Raw genomic sequence first — 23,442 nt, forward strand, 5'->3', positions numbered from 1 at the left:
ATGACCCCTTGCCCTGCTCCTGTGAGCAACCCATGTGTCACTAAATCAGACTCAGGTGGAGTCGTTAATTGATCTGTCAGCACCGCTCTAACTGAGTGGAATAGATGTTTGGTCACATCTTACCAAGAAGACTCTCACATCATGTCTCATAAGGGTACAAAGCAATCAAGAAAGTTGTTTTATAAGCTGGGTGTTGTGATTCACACCTTTAACCCCAGTGCCCAGGAGGCAGAGGCAGGCGGATCTCTGTGAGTGTGAAGCCGGCCTGGTCTACAGAGTGAGTTCCAGGACAGCCAGGGCTACACAGAGAGAGCTTGCCTCCCCCTTCCCTAACCCAAAGAAGAATGCCCATGTCTCCGGTCACAGTAGACGGCATGTAACAGTATGACTCGTGGTGAGGATCACACAGTCGTAGCCCCACATCCTCAGCAGCTGGAAGCTAGTGCCAGCCATGGTGGTGGTGTCAGATACCTGTGTAAAGGGGCCCTTCTGAGAAACTCCACACACGGAGACGATGGCGGGTATCCCCGGTGCTGAGTTCATTCTGTTGCCAAGCTGAGGGGAGGATTAAGGGAGGAAAATCACAGGATCGTGACTTCAGAGAGTTCCGTATAGGGTCGCTTGGCCCGGTGAGCTTAGACATCCTGATGGTGTCAATGCGTGCTAGAGGTTGTTCGATTGCTGTGGACAGGAAGCAGAGAGGTGGAGGGAGGAACCAGAGAGCACGTACCACATCGCCTTTAATGGTGAACCTGGCACCGGCTTCTCCAAATGTGGACCCATGTTTCTAGAACCATCCAAAGTTATGCCATCGTCGGCTGAACAGCAAGCGTGAGCCTGTGGGGGACATTTGATATGGTGACCATGACAGCTGGCAATATTCCCTGTGTCCCTGTCCTGCTTGAAGAAGTTAACACTGTCCACAAATGACCGTATCAAAAATGGCTGCTTGGAAGGATTGTGCATGGACCACTGTCGTCTTTCCCCAGGCCTCTGTTTCCTTGGCAGACTCTAAGGTGCTTCTTTTTCGCTGTAAGAATCTGTGACCGGGGTCTGGACCGATGACGTGAGGGTCAAAAGCACTAGCTGCTCTTCCAGAGGACCAGATCTCATGACTTCCAGATCCAGGAGGTCCAGTGTTCTCTTCTGGCCTCTGGGATACTGCACACATGTGGCACACAGACATATATGCAGGCAAAGTACCCATACCCATAAAATGATTAAAGAAAAATGCTGCGACCGTGAGGATCCCAGCACAGTGCATTCTTCGAGTCCTCCTGGGGAATGATCAGACCTGAGGATGTTGCCTTTCTGCTCCTGGGACAAACTGCCCAAGGGCAACGACTCATAGGAGAAAGACTGATTTTTGACTCAGTTTCAGAGGGTCCAACCCCGAATCCTCAACCCTGTTGCTGCGGATCTGTGGCAAGGCAGAGCCAAACCATGAAAAACATGGTACAGACAAAGCTGCTCCCATCACTGCAGCCAGGAAGCAGAGAGTGAGGGTGTGTGTGTGTGTGTGCAAAGGCAAGCCACAAGCCAGTAATGTACTTTCTGCAGTCAGACCCTACCTCCTAACAACCCCCTTCAGCCCTGAATGCAGCAAAGGGTTAATCTATCGATAAAATTGCCACCCTAGAGGTCTAATTACCTCTCAGCAGCATCAACAGCTGAGACCAAGACTTCAACTCAGGCGACTTTTCAGGGGACGCTTCAGATCTAGACCACGGGGTCAAAGGACACCTCAGACACCTTCAAACTGGCAACTGGTGCCAGAAATCTGCGTGCCCCTGAGCCTCCCAAACTCTGCTGTCCCTTTGTGTGTCCGTGTGACAGTCACGTTCCTGATATTTGATGGTCCTCGTCCAACAGAGGAGAGTGGCCTCTGGCCCGGAGCCCTGGAGCAGCCACTTGATACTCAGGATGATGGTACTATAACGCTTTGTATGTCTTCACTGCAGTTGCCTTAATGGCTGTCTTCTATTTATATCGAACAGCATCGACGCCCCACAGGGCTGGCTTCTAGAACAAATTTATTAAGTTAAAAGGAGGAGTTGGTCCTTCCGTGGGAGCAGCATATTGTACAGGTGGCCATGAGAGCGTGGCAAAGGTTGGAGGAAGGGATGCGAGGACTGATGTTTGGGAATTAGCATCCTGAGAGCATCCTAGAACGTCTGCATCCTGGTGCGGTTGCTCAGCCAGGGGCAAAACCACGGGCAGCTCCACCTGTTCTGAGGGGCACAGGACAGTCTGTATGCTCCTCCGCCAGAGTCCTGCAATGTTTTAAAACGTGAGCCACAGTTGTTTGCAGTGGTGCACGCCTTTAATCCCTGCGCTCTGGAGACAGAGTCATGTGGATCTCTGTGAGCTTGAGGCCAGCCAGTCTACACAGAGAGACCCTGTCTCAAAAATAAAATAAAATAAATTCACCCACAGCTGAGAATAAACTTCATATCATAGTTGTTATATATGTATTTCTTTTTCAGGTTGTACATGTCTAAATCAGCAAGACATGGTGATACATTTATCTACAGTCCCAAAAGCCGGGAAACTGAGGCAGGGGGCGTTGAATGTGAGGCCAGCCTAGGATAAGCAATCAGTCTTAGAACTTAAAGAAAAAAAAAAAAAAGACAACAATAGTAAACAGCGCTCTGTTGGTAAAGTGCTCGCCAAGCATGTGGGAGACCCTGGTTCAGCCCCAGCACCATAGGAAGCGGGGTGTGGCAATGCATGACTGTAATCCCAGCAGGTGGTGGGAACAGGAGGATTGCCAAGTCTGAGGCCAGCCTGGGCTGAGGGAGAGGCCTTCCTTAAAAAAATATGGAACAGTGACATTTTCATACGATTTACTTGGTGGCAGTGGGAGGGCGAGAGAGAGACAGACAGGCAGACAGGCAGGCAGGTTTTTCTTGCTGGCTGGTAGATTTTGCTTGGTTTTTCCTGAGATGTGAGAAAAAGGTCTGTTTACACTAGATGGGTCACTTCCTGGGTCTTCCGAGGGATGCTTCCACCGGGAGGAAATGGCTCCCGGCAGCTGTTCCCGCTCCTATTAGGTGGTGGGGGCGAGAAGTCTGGGTGTTCAAGTCCCTTATAGAAATGCTGTAGACTCTACACACATCCCCTCTGACCACCCTCAAGGGGCTCTAGGTCACTCAGGAGGGCCCAGGGCAGTGCAAGAATCATGGAGACAGTTCCTGAAGGCCAGGCCGTGGTGCTGCATTGCTTTGTATGCACTGGTCTATATATATTCATGAGTGTATGATATATATGTACATATCATGTGTTTATATACATAAAATGAACTCGCACATACACATATATGTGGTATGCGCGCTGCATGCCATTCAGAAAACATAAACTCATAAAGCTTCTTACCTATTTGTTCATGGGTGTATGGGTGTATACACGAACGAGGCGGTTGGATGTTCTGATCTATCACTCGCTAGTTCGTCTTTTGAGATTTTATTTTTACCGGTTTTACTTCACTTTTTTTTTTTAATTGCGTGTCTTCTGTGTAGGTACATGCATGTGGGTGCAGGTGCCCATGAGGCCAGAGGTGCCAGATTCCTCTGCCGCTTGACTTAGAGATAGAGCCAATCAACATGGGTGCTGGTGCTAGGCCCAGCATGAGCTTAATTTTCAGAAGCGATGAAGAGAACTCAGGAGACCAGATCTCATCGTTGCAAAATTGCAAGAGGTTTATTTTAACCACTGTGCAATGGGGTCACCCCTGCCGGTCAGCAAGAAGTGGCACCAGGAGACAAAGGCCTTGGGTTTTTAAAAGACAAAGCACAGGAAATTTGAAGTTTTAGTTTTGGCAATTTAGGATTGGATGGGGAAGCTATAAAGTAAGATAATTGGTTAGTCTTAGGTGCTCAAGCTTGGCCAGTCCTGCCAAGTGTGGATGCAGCTGCAACTGAAGGTGGGGGTGGTTAGCTCATCCTTGAAGATCAGGGCTGTGGGCTTTTGGCTGGAGGTCAGGAGCTACTCAGAAGAAGGATTGAGGCCATCTGGGTTGGTTGCTAAGAAACGCTATCTCGAAGACAAGGGTCTGGTCGTTCTTTTTGCTGAGTGAAGGTCATTGCTTGTTGGCTTTTTTAATATCTGTCCTCACAGATAGGGTCACATTCCTCCATTCTCTGGAAAGGTACTAAGAGGCTTTAGCTTAACCTGGACCTAAAACTCAAAACTATAGGCTTTAGAAGACATAGGTTACAAAGCTAGTTTGATCCTTTCACTGGGAATGGGACTGGAGTTCTCTCAAGAGCAGCACATGCTCTTAACTGCTGGACCAGCTCTCCAGCCCCTTTCTTTTTATTTTCATGTATGTGTCTGTGTGTGTCTGCGTGTGCTTGTGCACGTGGGTGAAGTGCCTTCAGAGGCCAGAAGAGGGCGCCAGATTCCTCAGGATCTGGAGTTAACAAGCGGTTGTGAGCCACCAGGATATTGGTACCAGAGCTGGAAACCAGGACATACTCCTAACAGCTGTCTTCCCAGCCCCTCCACCTTCTTTTAGGGACCAAATCTCTCACTGAACCTGGTCGATTTTTCCCTTAGACTAGTTTGCCATTGTACCCCTGCCCTAACGCTGGGCCTGCAGGTTTGAGCTACCACACCTGGCTTTTTTATTTCTTTGTTCTTCGAGACGGGGCTTCTCTGTTTAGCCCTGGTTGTCCTGGGTCTCTCCTCTCTCTCTGAACCAGGCTGGTCTCGAACTTACAGAGATCCACCTGCCTCTGCCTCTCAAGCACTGGAATTAAAGCCATGCAGCGCAGCCTTTACAGAGGCTTACAGACAGCTTCCTATGTGAGTGCTGGGGATCCAATCATGGGTCCTCCTGTGGGCAAACTCCCTGCTGCTGGGCCATCTCTCCAGTCCAGTTTATTTACTGTATAAAACACTGACATTTCCTTTCTTTATACTTTTAGTTTTGTTTTCTTTTTTACTTGTTTTTTGAGATAGCGTCTCACTGTGTAGCTCTAGCTGGCCTAGACTCTGCTATAAAGCCCAGAATGAACTCACAGAATCCTCCTGCCTCTCCACTCTCCTTCCCCTGGATCTGGGATCACAAATGTGCACACCACTTCCTGCCTAGTTAGCTATTTTTTAAGACATGGATTCCTGCAGCCCAGGCTAGACTTGAACCTAAGATACACAGCCAAGGGCATCAAGCTTCTGATGCTCCTGCCTCTGCCTTCCAAGATTCCAGGTGTGCCCCACCATGCTTGATTTTTATGAGGTGCTTCGGTTCAAACCGAAACTTCTGTGCAGACTAGGCAGGCCCGCAGCTCAGTTGCAAACGGTTTTCTCTTCTTTCTTACGACTTCTTTTCCTCTTCTTTTCATGTGGCCTGCTGAAATGATGTCATAACCCCTAGCTCACTCTGGCCTCAAGTTCCTGCAGTAGCATTACGCAAAACCCCGGCCTGGGACCTGCTCTCTTGACTGTGCGGTGACCCTGACTATAATCTTGGAGAAGACACCCCTTCCCACAACACCCCCTGCGCCTGCCTGAAAGGAAGGACCAGCCTGGCTGGACTGGGCTGAGCTCGCCCCATAAGGTCCAAGCCTCCCCAGGAAAGGTCTGCCAGAGCCTGCCCCTCCCCCGCTCGGCTCTCCCCTGCCTTCTCTGCTCGGAGGGCACCCCAGAACCCCACAGTCTCCCTGGTGGACACGCCCTAAGACAAGAGCTTGGGGATACAGGCTCTATATTCACACCTATAAGATAAGGGGGTGACTTGCGCAGGGACCCCCACATCATGCTCACTCCCGTGGAATGCTGGTCCTAAGCCGGCTCTGACAGCGGGCTGGATCAGTGTCCTCTCACCCCACAGGGCCTAACCCTCCACGCCCACAGCAGGCCTCCCCTTCTCACCCACTTTATTTTTGTCCTTGACCGTGGAGTGTGTGACACCCTTACCTACTCCCTAGGGCTCCAAGCCCAGCCCTCCCCAACCCCACTCTGTGTCACAGATTCACAGAAGACAGAAGCCGTGGAAGAGAGACCGTGTCGATTTATCCCAACAGCACAGAGAGGGGCACAGCAGTGCCTGGAGAGCCAGGAACCCTCAGGGCGGGGAGACCATCAGCCTAGACCCGGCTCCCACCAGGGGCCTCTTCCTTCAAGGATCTTTATGGCTTGACCACTCTGTAGGCTCTTGGAGTAGAAGAAGGAGGCCAGGGCTGGTGAGCTGGTGTGGTAGGAGGCTCCAGCTGGGGTGCCCATCGCTGGGATGCCCATCGGGGCATCATCCCACTCACCTGTGGCGATTCAGACACATCCGAGAAAACTGGCGACACTTCCCACCTGGAAGAGAAGGAAACAGAACTGATTACCATGTGTGCACTGGGGGCCCGCTGCGGGACGGCCAGTGTTGGCCCTAAGGAAGCTCCCTGTCCATTTGATAAACACGTGAAGAGGGCCAGCAGGACGGCAAGAAGGTGTTTGCTGCTGAGCCAGGTAACCTGATCTATTCCTGGATCCTACGTGGTAGGAAGGCAGAGCCAGGGGCCGAGGAAACCGCTCAGTGGTTAAGAGCACAGGCTGCTCTTCTGGAGGACCAGGGTTCAATTCCCAGCCCCCACCTGGAGGCTCACAACCCTCTGTAACTGCAGTCCCATGGGATCTGACGCCCTCTTCTGGTGTGCAGACGTACGTACTGACGGAACACCAATATATGTAAAAATCAATCAATCGATCTTCGTGTTTGTTAAAAGGAGAGAACCAACTCGTGAAAGTTGTCTTCAGATCTCTTCATGTGTACTGCGTGTGTGCGCGCGCACACACACACACACACACTGAAATAAATAAATGCAGAGGCAGGTGCTGGGCAGAGCAGCTTGTGCAAAGGCTCTGCCGTAAAAGGTCAGAAATGAGCTCAAAGAACATGAATGAGTGAGAGGCTGAGACCTGGATCCGAGTCAACTGGGGGAGAGAGTCTCAGTAGCTACAGAGACGTTAGAACATGGCGGCCCTTCCGCCTCCCTGGCCTGGCCTGGCCTTACCTCGGGGTCCAGCTCTTTTCTGTCCCCTGGACCTCTGCGAACCCTGCTCCCTCAGCCCAAGTGACTTTTAGTCGTCTGGACCTTACGACATCCCGATTTCACCCCTGACAAGGACCCTCCTCCGGCTCTGCCACGCTCTGAAGCCCCCAGGGCGAGCCAGCCTCCGTCACAGTCTTGCACCCAGTCGCATGTGGTTTGGGGGTGTCCCCCAATGCCTGTGTTAGAAGCTGGGTCCTCAGTGCCCGTGTTGGGGCCTGAGAAGGTGGGATGGGAACCTTTTTGAGGCAGGGTCTGGAGGCACCGAGGTTACAGCTCTGCCCTCCCTTTCAGTCGGTTAACCTTTGGGAGGGTGAGCTGTCCTAGAAAGATCACCCAGACTCCTTCCTGCTCTCTCACTTCCTGTCTTGTCTCGTGACCTCTTCTGCCACACACCCTCCCTCTCCTTGTCCAGGAAGACATGGACTCTCTTCCTGTGTCAGCCTCTGCTGTATTTTCTTCGGTTCCCAGTGCCGCATTAACCGAGTGCTCCTATTATCTTAGCACTTGGGAGGTGTGGAGGCAGGAGGTCTAGAGTTCAAGGTTGAGGTGGAAGGGGTGGCCCAGTGGTTAGCCACGTCCTCGTTTTGGGCCTCCTCACTTGAACAAGCACAGGGGTAACGCAGCGAGTGCCCTGGGGACAGTCCCCCCCCCCCACTGACTTGGCCCATAGTGTCACAGCTGGGGTGGTCTGTTGGGGTGCTGAGTTTGCACAGCCTCGCCCACGGGCTTTCGAGACCCCTGACCTGCGGTCACCGCACAGCCCAGATGTCCCACCCCCTCCTCCCCAGCGCCCCTCCCGCCCAAGCCCCACTCTCACTGGTGAGGATGATAATGCCAGTGATGAACAGCACGGCTGCCACCAGGAGCCCCCGTTTTCGCAGAGTGCCCTCATCTGTGGAGAGAGAAACGGAGGTGTCTGGTGAGGGGGCCTTGTCTTTCTTCCCCACTCATGTGCATCTGTGTGCATGTGGGGGGGATGGATAACTTACCATAGCAGACCCCACAGATCTCCATCAGGGTACAGGTATGGGGGTACAGGTGGGTGGAGGGTCACTTACCATATTTGAAGGGGTCATTCTTATTCGATTCTGGAGGGGACAGATAAAGGTGAGTCAGAGCTGGGCGGGGGTCTGTGGTGAGGATGAGTGAGGTGCAGAGCTGGGGGGTGGCGACACCCGAGACTCAGCCTCCTAAGGCCTCAGAACGAAGATGGAAGCCCTCGATGTGACCGGCCACGTCACGTGGCCTCTACCTTCTCCACTCCTGGCACCTGTGGGCCTCCCTGTTCCTCAGTCCAACCTGACGCTCACTCATCTCGGGACCTTTGCCCTCCCCTCTCCTGGAGGGAGCAGACCTCCTGCAGATACCCACAGCTGCTCCTGGCCTTCACCTGAAAGCCTTCCTTGATTCCTTGGATAACTTAGCATAGCAGACCTCACAGACCTCCAGCAGCGGTGGAGGGTGGGGGGGGGGGGTGGAGGGTCACTTACCGTATTTGAAGGGGTCATTCTTATTCGGTTCTGGAGAGGACAAATAAAGGTGAGTCAGAGCTGGGCGGGGGTCTGTGGTGTGGATGAGCGAGGTGCAGAGCTGGGGCATGGTGACACCCAAGACTCAGCCTCCTAAGGCCTCAGAACGAAGATGGAAGCCCTCACCGTGATCCACCACCGTCTCTGCTCTGCCTGTATCACTCCTGGCACCCACGGGCCGCCCTGTTCCTCAGTCCAACCTGACACTCATCTCGGGACCTTTGCCCTTTCCTCTCCCAGAAGGAGCAGACTTTTGCAGATACCCACAGCTGCTCCTGGCTCTTCGTTCACCTGAGAGCCTTCCTTGATTCCTTGATTCCAAGACACCCCGACTATTCGCTAATCCCTAATTTCCCTCTATTTTTCACGATAATAAATTTTTAAAATAATCATCAGATATGTAAGTATTCCAGTCATTGTCTGCTGTCTTCCCCCACTAAAGCGTCAGGTTCAGAGAGTCTCACTGTGCAGCCTGGGTTGTCATGGGGCTCGCTATGTCGTCCAGGCTGCAGCCATGGACATGGAGCCGTCTTCCTTCTCTGTTTCCCAGGCGCAAAGATTACAGGGATGAGCCACCACGCCCTACAACAGGAGAGCTGTCTGTCCATCCTGTTCATCGCTGCCTGGCACGCATGTGAATTCGTGCTGAGTGCAGAGGGGGGCGGGTGACCGAGGGTGTGGCTTCTCTATCTTCAGTAGGGGGCCCCTGCTGGTTCACAATTGATCTTAGGTGTGTGAGCCAGTCTGTAGTGGCCTGAGCAGCTGCCCAGCTCAGTTCAGCCCTGATTCCCATTTGCGGAATTCAGAGCGTTCCTACCCTCCGCCAGCCACCTCCGTGGCGGGAGCCCTGCAGACTGTACCACGCTGAGCCGGAGCTACTGACGGCCGGTTTCTGGTCAGGAAAAGGAGGTACTAACCTGGTAGGTCCTTCCGGTGGAACGGAGTCCTGATCCCGGGGAGTGTGGTGGTACCTTCAGGTGATAGGCAGAAAATCAGGAGACAGTGGGCAGCAGGAGGGGACTCGGGGGCAGACCCAGGGATGCGAGCCCCAGCTGGGGTGCAGTGCACAGGGAGGACCAGCTGCTCAGGCCGGGCCGGCCCCTCTTCTGGGACACCACTCAGAACCCAGGAGCGGAAGCCGGGATTTCACGGACTTGGCCCCCTCCAGCCTGGAGATACTTATTCAAAATATTGTGACCAAAAGGAGCGGACACCGTCTTTCTGGAGGCAGGGCCTGCCGCATCACCCACACCCCTTCGAGTCCTCACGCTTCCTGAGCTCTGACGTCACGTCACGTAAGGCCTAGGGGTCTGCTGCCTCGGCCTCAGCTCAGCCCCTTTCCTCACACCTGCGGCCACCATCAACCTTCCCGTCTCCAGGAAACTACTTCCTTCCTGGTTCTGGACTCTGTGGACTTTCCCAGGCTCAAGGTGGGAAACCAGGCTCCAGTGAGCAATGGGAGAGCTTGATTTCAGGTTTCCATTGGCTTAGACAAAGACATACGATCTCTACCACGAAATTCCAGGCCCTGGGGCAGGGCTTATGGGAAAGAGCTGTGTGTGTCTGCTAGCTGCTCAATTATGGGGCATCTTTGCTACCAAGAAGAAAAGCGAATGAAGACAACAGGGGCACGAGGGAGCAATTCAGCCATACGAAGCTTAAGTTCCTTGATCCGGCTATGCCTGATACCCTGTGTTCAGAGTTTACAGAATTAAGCCAATATGTCAAAAAAAAAAAGTTTATTTTGCAACTAAAAAAACTCCTGCTGTAACAGAAAAAAAAAGACAGAGAGGAAACCCACAAGTCTACTTCTCTGAACCAGCCTAGTGAAGGGGAAAGGACAGCCAGTCGGCGCTTGTCTATTGCACTGGGGGAAGACATGCTGGAATGCTCCAGCACGAGTCCTCTGCTATGGAGTAGCTTCATCGGGGATCCGAGAAGGTCATCCTTAAAGAAGCGTTGAACTTTACCTCTGGACTCCTCCACATCTCAGACACACTCTCGCTCAAGCACCGGCTGAGAGTTTATCAACCGTTCCCCAGGAAGGTGCTTTGAGGGAAGCCCTTGGGGGGATGCCGACCCAGAACGGAGAAAACGAGATTAAAAAAAAAAAAAAAAAAAAAAAAAAACAGCGGCTACCGCCGCCAGCTGGGGCTCTCTACCTTCCTGGCTGCTCCTGTGTGTCTTTGGATCTGTCACTGGGTTAGCAGACTGCACTCCTGTCGGTTGCTGGGTTTCGGTTGTGGCTGCTGTCTGGCTTCCTGTGGCATCTGCTCAGGTCAGAAGAATAAGGGGGAGAGGGTGGGATGTGAGGGGAAGAGATGTGCTCTGCCCGGAACTGCCAGGCTCCCTCCACGTGGTGGTACTCCCGGCAGGAGCACAAGCTGTCACTTTTGTTTCCGTGAAGCTGGGGGCTCTTTTCGAACACTGCAGGGCAATCAAATGTGTGCCCACTACCAGGACAACTTTTCTTTAAAAAACAAAACAAGGTCTCGCCGTGTAGCCCCAACTGACCTTGAGCTTTTCATCCTCTTGCCACAGCTTCCTGTGTGCTGGCATAACACAATATTTATTTCAGCAGGGATACTAGGGATTGAACTCAAAACATGATAGGCATGGTACCACTGAGCCTCCAGCCCCTCACTGGGGGATTCCAGGCAGGGGCTCTGCCACTGAGCCACACCCCAGCCCCTCACTGGGGGATTCCAGGCAGGGGCTCTACCACTGAGCCACGCCCCAGCCCCTCACTGGGGGATTCTAGGCAGGGGCTCTACCACTGAGCCACACCTCCAACATCAGTAATTCTTAACCAAAGAAATTATGCGGAACACTTAACTTATGTTATACTGCAAGAAAAAGTATAACTATTACTTGGGAAAAAAAAACTTTTAAAGAGACAGAGTTGAACAGAAGCAATGACAGAACAGGCACTGGGAGTGTCAATAAAGACCTAATGTTCAACTTTTGGAAACGGGTCACTTAAAAAAAAATGCTTTGTTTGTAAGCCAGTGGAATTGGATGCCAGATAGACACAAGCAGCACGTGCTTGTAATGTCAGCACTCCAGAGGCTGAGGCAGGAGGACTGCCCCAAGTTCAAAGCCACTCTGGGCTACAAAGCAGTAGTGTCTGGTCAAGATAAATAGGTAACTGAGTGGGGCTGGCAAGGGCCCAGAGCAGTGGTGGGCTGAAATGAGTAAGGAAACATTGGAGGTCAGAGGAAAGGATGCATTGATGGGCCCTGCCCCATCCCACTCACCATCAGCGTCCCTGCTCAGGATGGGAGGCGTGGGCCAGACTTCTGGGCTGCTTTCAGGAACTGGGGTAAAAACAGGGTCTGAGAGAGAAGACGTGAGAGGCAGAGGCAGAGAATTTCCACAGGTGAAGACTGGAGAGTTTCCATAGCAACTCTTCCCTCCCCCACCCCCATTAAATGCCTGTATGCATGCAAGGCGGGCAGAAACCATCTCCACTGACTTTCCTTTCCACCTTCCGTTCTTTGAGACAGGCTCTCTCCTTGGCTTGGGGCTCCCTGAGTAAGTTAGGCCGGCAAGCCCTGGGGTCCCACCTGCCTCCTCCTCCCCACCTTGGGGTTTACAACCACGTGCCCTGATGGCTGGCCTTCTGGGATAGTTCTGAGATTGAACTGGGGTCCTCAGACTTGTGAGCAAGCCCTCTGCTGACTGCCTTCAAGTCCATTTTGAAGTGATGAGAGAGGGAATTCAGGCCCCTTGATAAGCATTCAAACGGGATGCATGGATCTCCCTTGCTTCCAGACCCACTAGTGAGACTCAGAAGCTCTGAAAACTGTTTGGCTCAGTTTCCCAGACATCCACAAACCACTATCACCTGCTCAAATAATAGCCCCTGGGTGGGGCACTCGGTAGGTGGATCTTGGTTGGAGGACCCTCCTCCTCTGACATCAAATGGATGTCAGATGGTAGATAACAACTGTCGTGCCCACAATGTAAAACCGATTGTCCTCAGTGAGAAGCTGACTGTGGTGAACCTCACACAGAAGAGGCAGAAGCAAGAGTTGGTGTCAGGTTCCTGATCGCAGCGTTTAAGTACCTAGATCAAGCCATGCCTGAAACCCCGATTTTTTGTTGTTGTTTTTTTTTGTTTTGTTTTGTTTTTGTTTTGTTTTTCCAGTTACACAAATGTAAATTTCCCTGCTTGGTCCAGCTGTCATGCTGTTACCCGAAGTGAGAATTTTACAGCTCTGCCTCCATTCTCTTACCTGGGGCATGAGGGTTCACAGGAGTTGGGTCCACTGCAAAGCCGGGTGTGGGCTTTTCTGGTGTCTGCCCTGGGGAATCAAGGCTGAGTGGTCAGGAAGGAGCCTTGCATCCTTTCCCTATGACTTCTGTCCCACCGGGCCCGACCCTCAGAAGTCCCGGGGAACCAGCTTTGGCTGGGCCACACCGTGGTCCTGAGAGTGACATAAACCTAGTACTACTCCAGGACCTTTGCACAGCCATGCAGGATAGTCTCAGTGAGAGTCCAGGAGCTAGGGGTAAGCCAGGGCCGCAGAGCACATCCTGCTGCCAACCACTTCCTCCGTGTGGCTCAGGCCACGGAAGCTCCCTCCCTGTCTCCTTTGCCTCACCTGAAAACAGGCGGATAAAAACCGACCCTGGCTCCCTGCCCAGTACTCGGCTAAGGAGGGAAGGGGTTTGCTCCTCATTGCTTCCCATCCCCTGTAGCCAGAAGGGACCTGTGAACACCCAAGTCAGGTCGGACCCTTCAGGCTCACTGGACTCATCACCATCTCTGCCGGCTGCTCCCTCCTCTTCCTGTGTCCCCCATCCATACAATGGGCATGGTACCACAGAGGACGGAACTAACGGAAGTGATCCAAAGCCCAGCACACACTAGGGAGTCCCCACCCACCCAGGGCTATCCCCTCTGAGAAGTGCTCTCCAGGCAAGGGTGAGGGTCTCCTACTCTGGAGACTACCCCGAGCTGGACCCCCTCGCCTGACTGTACTCTCAGAAAACCCAACACTTCTGCTTTGCTGGAGCCTGGGGTTTCCTGGCTGCCGAGGAGAAAACCGACACCCGTCTCCCAGCCAAGCCAAACTCAGTAAGTTCTTCTTGGAGGTGAAAGGGAGGATGCTCAGCAGGACAGGCTCCAGCCAGACCCTCTGGAAAGAGCCAAAGAGGGCGCAACCCGGTGCCGGCCTCACCGTCCCCACTTCCTGGTGCCAGCTCACTGGGGGAAGGGGGCTGTGAAGATGGTTCAGAGCTTTCGGGCTTCCCTGTCGCCCACCTAGCTGCCCACTGGGCCCGGAGCTGAGGGCTGGGGATGGTGGTGGCTTACCTCTGCTGGGCAGAACCAGGGCGACAATGGTGAGGAGACACAGGCGACTGGACGGTGACATCTGCGGGGCAGGTGGAGACAAAGGTAAGTGAGGCGGCCACTCCCATCCCGCAGCCTCCTCGGAGCAGGCCCCGGGCCTCAGGGACCCTCCGGATTTGTGCCTCTGGGGAGGAACGCTTTTTTAGAGTCCCCAACCACCATCCCCTCCCTCCAAGAGCTATCCCCAAAGAAAACCAGGGGCGGCAGGTGAGCCTGGCCTCCTGACAGCGCCTGAGGCCAAGAAGCCGCTCCCTGCTCCCGCCGCCGGAGCTGACCCTCCGAACCCCGCCGTTCCCGGGCGGAGGAAGCCGGGGGCTCCCGCGGCGGCGCCTGCTCCCTCGAGGCCCGGAGCCCAGAGCCGCGGGGCCAGGAGGGGAACAGGAAGGGTGACTAATGCGAGGCTGCGCAGAGGAAAAAGTGAGCTGGTGTCCGGCTGCGCTGCAGGCACCACCGCACCCAGCCGGGGAGCCCTCCCAGGGACCGGTCCGCCCGGGGTGGGGGCGCTCTGGGGAGACTGAGGCAGGAGGGGGCGCCCACCGAGGAGCCAGAGTGAGTGAACCAGAGGCATCGCCGTCTCCGCTCCCAAGCCGCTCCCCGCCTGCATGCGTGACCCCGGGTAGAGCAAAGGAGCCACTTACGTCCGAGCCCAGGGTCTCTTGCCTGGAGTGTGAGAGCACCGCGTGGGAGCCGCCTCGGGGCGGAGCGTGTGGCCAGGGGCGCGGGCGCCGGCGGGCAGGCGGGGACCAGAGCGGCTCAGTCATTTCCTCTGCCGGTTCCAGGCCCCACAGGCAGGCCTGGGAGCTGGAGGGGTGGAGGGCGATGGCCCGGCCCCTTGAGGGTCTGAGGGGCGCAGATGGGGACAAGGGCGCAGAGGCGGGGAGACCCCTCGGGGAGGTGTGCAAGGAAGGATGTGGCGAGAGAAGGAGGCCCTGGGGGAGGAGGAGGAGGAGGGATCAGAACAGCCACCTCAGCCTTCCAGCCCATCTTCGGGTGCCCACAGACAACAACACACAAGACAGAACGGGAGGAAAAAACCGAATGCACATTTATTAAGCTCAAGACGTGGACCCTGAGGGGACAGCCGGGAGGGTCCGGAGGAGACCAGGATATGCAGGAAGGAGGGACGCGAGGATCCCGGGGGTACTGGGGATGAACTCCTGGATTCCAGGAGCTGGAGGCCTGAGTCTCTGGATCTGGGGTGCAAACGGGCTCTTTGGGGGATCGCCATTGCCAAGGCCTGAGGAGGGACAGCGGGGTGCGGTGGCTCCGGCCTTGGGGTGGGTGTGGCGGCTCATCGGGGGCGCACTCCCTGGCGCCAGGCTGGGTCCCCACCGCCTTCACCGGGTCCTTGGGCTCCTGTGCTCAGGCCTGGGACAGCAGAGGGCCCTACACGCCGCCACCTCCAGGAGCTGGGGACAGAAGAGAACCCACGTTAGTGGCCCAATGGAGTCCAAGGATGACGGCCCCCTGGCTCGCCCTGGGGAGTCCTCATTTCTTCCCCACCCCAATATCTCGTCACCATGGGGACATCTTCGTCGCTGCTGTCCGCCCCATCTCGAGCCACAGAGGAAACCGACCTGGGTGTTCCTGGGGGCTTAGAGTCTCCTTGGAAGAAAGGCTCCCCGTCTCATGCTGCACCCCAAGCTCCTTTTCTACAAGCTGGGCAGCTAGCACGCACCCTCCACTCCCCTTCCGGAACTCGCTACCTTTGTTCTCCTGCCCCAGCTAAGGCTGCGTCAAACACCAGCACCACCAAGAGACACCCGGGATGACCTTAACTCTCATTAAGAAGATACGAAACATGGTATCATTTCTCGCTCAGCCTCGCCATCTAAGCACCACCCCTTTGTCCTAAGACACTTTCTTCCCCTCAAGACAGGCTTTCTCTGGGTAGCCTTGTCTGTCCTGCAGCTCACTCTGTAGACCAGGATGGCCCCTGGAACTCAGAGATCCACCAGCCTGTCTCCTGCTGGGATTAAAGGGGTGCACCACCACTGCCTGGCTGGCTGAGATCTTAATGGGAAGCCAGCCGGGTGGCTCACAGGGAAGCTCAGCACTTGGGAGGATGGGGGGTGGTGGTGGCTGTGAGTGTGAGATTGGCAGCCAGGACTAGAGTGAGACACTACGAGAGGAAGAGTCCTGTTGTGGAGAGTTTTGGTTTTTTTTTTTTTCCTCTCTCTCTCTCACCCACAAAGTCTTTAGAAAGGAGGCAATTCTGAAAAACAAACAAACAAAAACCACCCCAAAGTCTCCCAAGCCCACCCTTCACACCCCTCATCCTTCCCACCTCCCCAGACCCCCATCACCGTCCATCTTTATCATCTTCCTGTCCCCACGTGCTCACCCTCCTTGCTCTCCTCTATGTTCTTCTACACCAGCTTCCTCCCCCCCGCCCCGACTTCCTTCCAGCTAAAATCTTTCTTCTTTTTCTTGTCTTGGAGACACAGGCTGCTCTCAAACTCTCCCTGTAGCTGGGAATGACCTCAGACTCCTGATTCCCTGAGTTTTTGAGATTATGGACAGGCACTGTGCCCAGTTCAGGCATCCATGGGGCCTGGAGCCTGGAGGCAAGCATTCCTGGCGGCAGCCCCTCTCTTTTGAGACAGGGTCGGACCCCGCAGACCTGTTTGGCCTGGAATTCACAGAGACCCACCCTTCCTTGCTCCTCGCCCCACTCCAGCTCTCCAGTGGTGGGATTTAAGGCATGTTCCACCACTCTATTCACTCGGCAGCCTACCCTGTCTCCCCTCCCTTGCCTTTCCCTCCCCTGCCCCTCTTTTTTGCCGTGGGCCCCTGGAAGACAGAGAGAAACCTGTGTGGGTTTCCCAGGTGCTAGCCTCTCCCATCCCGTCAGACTTCCCCAGCCACACCCCACCAAACTTTCTGAGGCTCGCCTTTCTTGAGACCTCCTTGAGATATGGCTAAAATCCTCCCCCCGTAGCTTCAGCCTCTGAGGGACGGAGAATCAGCTGTAGCCTGGTGGGGGCCTGGGGCTCCAGGGGCCCCCAGATAGACCACTAAGGTATTCCTCCAGAACCACGCTCACCTGAGGAAGGCAGTTCCGACTTACAGGATTTGCATGTTGGGCTGTTGGAGGGAGAGAGGAGAAAGCTTAGCAGGGCTCAGGGCAGGCTCCCTGGGCCCTGTCCATCCCAGTTCCCCAGGCTGTCCCACCTCTCAGACCTGGAGTCTGCCTTCCTGCACTTCACCTTCTTGCCTGTTGGGAGAGAGACAGCAGGGAGCCATGCGAGTGGGGCAGCACGGGACAGGGCAGGGCGGGAAGGGGACCTTCACAGGTAAGGAGGGGGTGTGACCGGCAGGAGACCCTCAAAGATCGGGACCTTCGAAAGTGGGGACGGGGTGGGGTGGGCAGGACCCTCTAAGGTGGGGACCCCACAAACAAGAAGGGCACTTACTGAGGATGATGAGGATCCCCAGCACGAACATGATAGTGGCCAGGGTCATCCCCACAGTCTGCACCGTGGCATAGTCTAAGGGAGACAGGGGGACCTCAGGGCAGGGCAGCCTCATCCCAGCCGGATGAAGCTCAGGCCAGGGGTCCGACGAGGACAGGGAAGCTGCCCCATTAGCCCCTGACTCCATCCGGGACTGGGGAAGAATCCAAACCCTACCGGGGGTCAGTCTGGGACCACTGTGCCTCTACCCTCCCCCCTCCTTCCCAGTGCTGCTCTTCTGGATTCTTGGACTAGACGCTAGGCTCCAGACCCTCGTCTTGGTCCTGTCCTCCATGATCAAGGCCTGGACTGTCCCAGCAGACCTTTCTATGGTCCTGCTGCCCTGCCCCCACCACCCTCCCAAAGCCACAAGAACACTACTACTCCCAGAAAGACCAGGGCCTCTCTCCTGCCCCTCGATTGTGTCACAAGCAAAAACCAAGGCAAATCAGGATTCAACATCAGAGTCACCCCATGACCTTCCCCAAGTTGTGTCTGTGATTATTTCCATGCAAAAGCCCATAGACCTGGTCATATTCCATGGAGACGTCGAGTGGTATTTGTTACTGAGGCGGGCAGCAGCCTAGTCTGACTAATACAGTCCATGTAACACAGACACAGTGAATGAGAATCCCGCAGTGGAGGGCCTAGTCCTGATCCTACTCAGGTTCACACACCGCTCCCTTCCCATCAGCCTTCTGCTCAGCCATATAAGCCTCCCTGTTCTTAGAGCATGCTGGCCCCCCGACCCCTGCCTCAGAACCTTTGCACCAGCCACTTTCTCTCTCCGAAGGCTCCTCCGTGTTCTTGACTTCCTCACTAGCCGGTGGTGAGGTTTAACTGAGCTGTCCCATTTAAAAATCCCGTGGTCCCAGCTCTCTCTCACCCCGTTCCCTCTTTCCGCTTCCTTCCTAAGAATTTCTGGCTTTGAGAATGGGTCTCACTGCATAGTGCAAACTGGCTTCAAACTCACAACCCCTCTGTCTCAGCCTCCTAAACTCGAGGAAGATTTGTTCTCGTCTCCGATACATGTGTGACATGAGGCTGACGGGGCAAAAAAGTCTGGCCTGGAAACCTCCCCCAGTGTCTCCAGAAGCCCGTCACAGGGCCTGGGGCCCAGCACACCGAGGTTCCCCGTGTAGTTGCAGGGAGGGGGCCGTGGAGAAGCTGCTGTGTTCACGGTGCGTCGGCCCTTCGGCAGCCGGCTCCAGTGCCGGGACGGAGCACAGCATTCATCCACAAGCAAAAATTGCTAACGAGGCCAAAAACCGCACACACAAATCCCCAAGTCATGGCGGGGTGTGGTGTGGCTGCTCCTGACGGGGGCTCAGAGCAGCCTGAGTGAGCAGTCAATATCTGAACCAAGGCCAGAAAGGAGAGGAGCCTCAGCTCACTGTGTGGAGAGCTTGGGGGTGGGGCGGTCATGCTCCCAACAGAAAGAACGGTAAGTCCAAAGGCCCTGAGGTAGTGAGGCCCTTGGCCCAGGAGGGCCATGAGCAAAGATGAGGGGGATCGGGGGACAGGAAGAGGGAATTCAGGCCAGATCTCAGATCTGCCAGACCCAGGGCTTCAGTGCCTTGGGGATGACAGGAAGACATCATAACTGTAACTCTTCCCATAGTCCTCGCTGGTGGGAGCCATTACCACAGCTTATTAACAGGAGGGTCCAGAGAGGAGACGTTGCCTGCCCTAGGCCCACACAGCTAGGGAGTGGGTAAATCAAGGTTGGAACCCCTGAGTCGTTCTGAGACCCTTCTGGAGTTGCTCCTCTGATTATTATCAGTGCATGAGCTCAGAGACCTGGTCGTAATCCTCGGGGAGGCTGAGTGCTGTTTGTTACTGAGGCGGGCAGCAGCCTAGTCTGACTGGCACAGTCCAGCTAACCCTGACATAATGCATGTGTTGGCCCTCCCCAGGTCTCTTCCTTGTCTCCAAAGCAGAAGCCTTAGGTCGGTGCTTGCTAACCCCAGTTATTCTCTACCCTGAAACCAAGGTGGGGGCAGGCCTTCTAAGCCTTCATCAGGGGTGCAGGAGCAAGGCCTCCCTTCTCCGGTCTGCCTCTGCCCTCCACAGACCCCTCCTTCGTGAGCCGTAGGCACAGCTGTGGCTACAGGCCCGGCTAAAGGCACCCCTCCATTCTAGCCCCAGGCGAGTCTCCCCAACACAAGACCCAACACTCACCATAGAAAAATGGGTCCGTTTCTTCAGGGACTGCGGGGAGAAACACAGAGAAGGGAGGGGAGCATGTTTCAGTGCTAGCTTTCTGAACATCCCTGAGGACCAGGACGGACCAAGCGCTTCTTTATGGGACTTGGGGTAGGAGGCTGACCTCTCAGGAGAGCATGGAGGGTGCTCTCCAGACCCATAAGTCCGACAGTTAGTACCACCCAGCCGAACACGGCAGTCCTGGTCCTAGACCCTAAGGAGAGCTGATACATGCCTTGGGGTCATTCTGTGAAACACCCCCCCCCAAAACACACACACACACACACACACACACACACACACACTTACACAATGTACTCACACATGCACACACATGCACGAGCATTCCACAAGGCACTCATGAAGGTGCATACAGGCAGACGAATACATATATTTGCACACACACACACACAGCAGATCTATCAGAGCCCAGTCTCCCTGGAGACCCAGCAGATGGATGCCCTGGCCTCCCACGAGGACTCCCTCAGCCTTCCCAGCCATCCAGGGGCCCCTGAGGTCACGAGCCTCCTACAGCTGCTCTTCCATCTGCTTGGGTGGCTGCCACAGGATCCAAGGGTGGACAGTGTATACTCTCTGTCACCTGAGACACTCGCAGTTACGAGAGTTTGGATAATCTTGTGGTAACTCGTGCCAGTGGAAGATGCCCACTCTGGCCAGTCACGGTAGCACGTGCCTTTAACCCCAGTACTGGGGAGGCAGAAGAAGGTGGATCTCCGTGAGTCTGAGGCCAGCCTGGTCTGCATAACTTTCAGCCAGGGCTACACAGTGATGTCCTTAAAAACTAAATTAAAAGATGTCCACCCTGTAGCTGTCAGCTTCCTCCTGCAGCGCATTCTGCCCTGTCCACAGCAGAGTTTTGCAGGCGTGAGTTGCAGAACGAGGCCAGGTAATGAGGAGAGGAAGCCGGGCAACGGCCTTGCTGCTTCTCTCCCCCTTTCTGGGTGCAGCTGTACCTTTAGCTCTGACCAATGAGTGTTGAAGATGGCGAGTGTTTTAGCTGTCTTTGGGACATGGAAGCCTCCTGCCTCCGTCTGCATGCCCTTAAGGCAGCAATACGTGCTAACGTCTTCCCCCACTGAGACTTTTGGTACTATTCGTTACTGACTCTACCTGGAACCTAAGCTGACTGACACAGCTTGGGATGAGGCAGGGCCACAGACAGCTCTGGTTTGTGTGGTGTGGCCTTCCCAGGTCTCTGTCCAGTCTCTAAGGAAATCCTGGTTCAGTGCCGATGTATCTTTAACCTTTGTCAGCTGAGTTGTTGATTCGGGAATGTGATTTCGTTTTGCTTTTTTTGGGGGGGAAGGATCTCACTATGTAGTCCAGGCCGCCCAAAAACTCATATTCCTCCTGTCTCTGCTTCCAGGATGCTGGGATTACTTGCATGCACCTGCTTCTTGTCTTTACTTTAGGGCAGGAGGGGGAAAACACTGATTTTCCATTTGTGGTGGTGATAAAAGTAAAGCCCACAAACATTCTTTGAGATGTTAATCCTCTGGAGGAAAATAATCTTAAATAAACGGCAATAAAAGGAACATTTCAGTAAGGCAAAACCCAGAAACATACAGCTAGGACCCAGAGTCAACTGTGCTGCATTTTAGCTTTGCCACCAGAGGGTGAGCAATTGCTCTCTGCAGTTCAGTCCTGTTCACAAGAAGTTTTCTGGAATGAGTGAGTGAGTGAGTGAGTGAATGAATGAATAATGAAGAGAGGGCCTCCTAGGCTGCAGGTGATTGCACCAAAGAGGAAGGTACTATTTTCCCACACAGCTCTTCTCCAGGTGTTCGCCTGTCCCAGCATCTTCCTGGGCTCCTCGGATGATCCCCGGCAGGTCCCTGACCACAGCCGTCCCACTCTTCAGGGTGTGGCTGGGTTAAGGGTGGAGCCGGGAGGCAGGAAAAGCAATGTACACCATTCTTGGCTAGTTGCCAGGAAGAGATAAGAAAGGAGGTGGTTGCTATGGTAACCAGGGCATCTTTAGAGGTGGTGGGGTCCTGGCATTCCAGGCTGGGTGGGGTCCCCTGTGAGGTTTGGGGGTTGGGCCAATCTTGCCTCCCCTCTTTGCCCCTGCAGACTTGTCTTCCGGCCAAGGTGAGTGTCTTCGCTCCCCAAAATATGGACCTAGACCCAAGTATGCCCACATCCCCTGGTTTCCCCTCCTGTTCTCTGTCAAGAACCGCATCTCCCTTCTCCTCCCTTCTCGCCTTCAGCGATTCATTAATTCGTCTCCCTAAGCTGTCTGTGAAGCATGCACCCGAGCTCTTCCTCCCCCGGGGTTTCCCAAGTCCTGCGGTCCCCTCTCAGGCTGTGACAGGGAGAAGGGGACTGGCACGGCATCTGCCCTCCCACCTCTATCCGTCTGCTGCCATCGATCCTGCTAACCACCACCTCTGCGAAAAAGAAGCCTGGGCTCCTGCCAGACCTGCTGGCTCGGCCCTGCCCCCTCCCTCCGGGGTGGCTCCCAGCCTCTGCAGCCCCTCACCCCCCCTCCCTGCCCGGGATTCTGCAGCGAGGGCTCCACACAGCCCTCACCCCACCCCACCCCACCCCGCCTGCTGGGAAAGAGGAAACGGGAAGGTGCCATGAGAGTGGGATTAGGGTTCCTTCCACCGCCAGGGATTCCACAGCACCCCCCCTCCCAAGTCCTCTGCCCTGCCGCCAGCCCCATTTGATCATCCTACCCCTAGCTCATCCATAGATGCAACAGAGGGGGGAATCAGGAAGCCGCCGAGCCAGGGAGCGTTTGAGCTGATGCTCGCAGATCTGGGTTAATGGGTGCGAAGCGTAAACCCAGTGCGGCTGGATGCGGGGAGACGAGAGCGTCTCCGGGTGTCTCCGGGATGAAGCCATAAGTACGTGTGGGCTGGGACGGGGGTCCCCACATTCCGTTCCCACCATGCAGGTTCACCGCAGTGCTGCAGCCCCACCCGTCCCCCCCTTCCACACTGGTCTGTGTGCCTCTCCCTCAGCCCCTCTTCCTCCCTCTCCTCCCGATTCTGCAGCTCTCAAAGCCTGTCACCTGGGGTTTTTGTGCCTCTGGCTCGCCTGTCCCTCTTGGTCTCTATCTCTTTCGGGCTTGCTTTCTTAACCCATCTCTCGTCACACCACCACCACCCTCTTCTCTCCCCTGTCAACAGTCCCTCTGTCCCTGTCAAGGAATTTAGCAAATATCGACGCTGTGCTAGGGAGAGAGGGCATAAGGACCGCCTCAGCTAGCCCCTCCAAGGGTGCTGAAGTCTGCCAGAATCTCTCTGGCTGCAGACCCGTCAGCTCCCTCAAACCCCTAGCTCTTCCCGTTAGCTTCCACCACTGTGCTGGACCAGGCACCCGGTTGCCATAGCAACCTGTCCGTGCATCCTTTCTCTCGGGACTGCCACTCTCTAATCATAGGTCCCGCACAGGGAGGATATCACCTGGGGAGAGGGTGCCCAAGAAACCCCAAAGGGCTCCAAAGACCGTGCTCCTCAGCCTCCACCCCGTGACTGGGGCAGACATCGCCCCTTCGTTTTCCTTTTTCGTATGGGATTCTCCCCCACACCCTGTCCCCCTGGATTCCTCCACCTCCTTCCTAGCACCCATTCCCCAGGAGACGACGCTCACCGTTTGTGGGGCTCTGGGTTGGGGTGGCCATGCTGAGCCCGAGCAGGGGGTTGCTGAGTGCTTGAGGCAGCAGCGAAGGCGCGGCTGCAGCAGCTGGAAGCAGGACAGACTGATGTGGGGGGGGGGAGGCAAGGTGGGGGAGCCCTGGTAGAGTGGGGGCCTGTAGCCAATGGGGGCCCGGAGAGCCCGCCCCAGTCCAGGCCATCCCCCCGCCCCCGCCCCGCCCACTG

General features: G+C 55.2%; 2 protein-coding genes and 1 long non-coding RNA gene across 7 annotated transcripts; 1 reads left to right on the forward strand and 2 right to left on the reverse strand.

Annotated features, from left to right (window-relative positions):
• Nucleotides 1-5,993: 5,993 nt before the first annotated feature.
• On the reverse strand, nt 5,994-14,817 carry Fxyd5 (FXYD domain containing ion transport regulator 5). 5 transcript variants are annotated; one of them, XM_060366696.1, is made up of 11 exons: nt 14,570-14,817; nt 13,893-13,953; nt 12,811-12,879; nt 11,830-11,889; nt 10,735-10,842; nt 9,490-9,543; nt 8,534-8,563; nt 8,102-8,131; nt 7,861-7,935; nt 6,261-6,306; nt 5,994-6,156 (listed from the first exon to the last, which is right to left on the reverse strand). In XM_060366696.1, exons 1-11 carry the CDS (start codon nt 14,690-14,692, stop codon nt 6,132-6,134), a joined length of 681 nt encoding a protein of 226 aa, XP_060222679.1. In that variant the 5' UTR covers nt 14,693-14,817; the 3' UTR covers nt 5,994-6,131. The 5 variants fall into 5 exon arrangements, with proteins under 5 accessions (XP_060222679.1, XP_021497164.1, XP_060222681.1 ...); XM_021641489.2 differs by having other exon boundaries at nt 11,830-11,907; nt 14,570-14,789; XM_060366698.1 differs by having other exon boundaries at nt 11,830-11,907; nt 14,469-14,590.
• On the forward strand, nt 13,460-15,925 carry LOC132647126 (uncharacterized). Its single transcript, XR_009585413.1, has 2 exons — nt 13,460-13,655; nt 13,846-15,925. It is a non-coding gene; the product is annotated as an uncharacterized LOC132647126 (long non-coding RNA).
• Fxyd7 (FXYD domain containing ion transport regulator 7) lies at nt 14,955-23,315 on the reverse strand. Its single transcript, XM_021641538.2, has 6 exons — nt 23,213-23,315; nt 19,568-19,597; nt 17,348-17,422; nt 17,106-17,148; nt 16,978-17,018; nt 14,955-15,340 (listed from the first exon to the last, which is right to left on the reverse strand). The coding sequence occupies exons 1-6, from the start codon at nt 23,241-23,243 to the stop codon at nt 15,318-15,320; spliced, it is 243 nt and encodes an 80-aa protein (XP_021497213.1). The 5' UTR covers nt 23,244-23,315; the 3' UTR covers nt 14,955-15,317.
• Between the last annotated feature and the right edge of the window lie 127 nt (nt 23,316-23,442).

This window comes from Meriones unguiculatus, chromosome 14 (genome assembly GCF_030254825.1).
Source record: "Meriones unguiculatus strain TT.TT164.6M chromosome 14, Bangor_MerUng_6.1, whole genome shotgun sequence".
Taxonomy (NCBI): Eukaryota; Metazoa; Chordata; class Mammalia; order Rodentia; family Muridae; genus Meriones; species Meriones unguiculatus.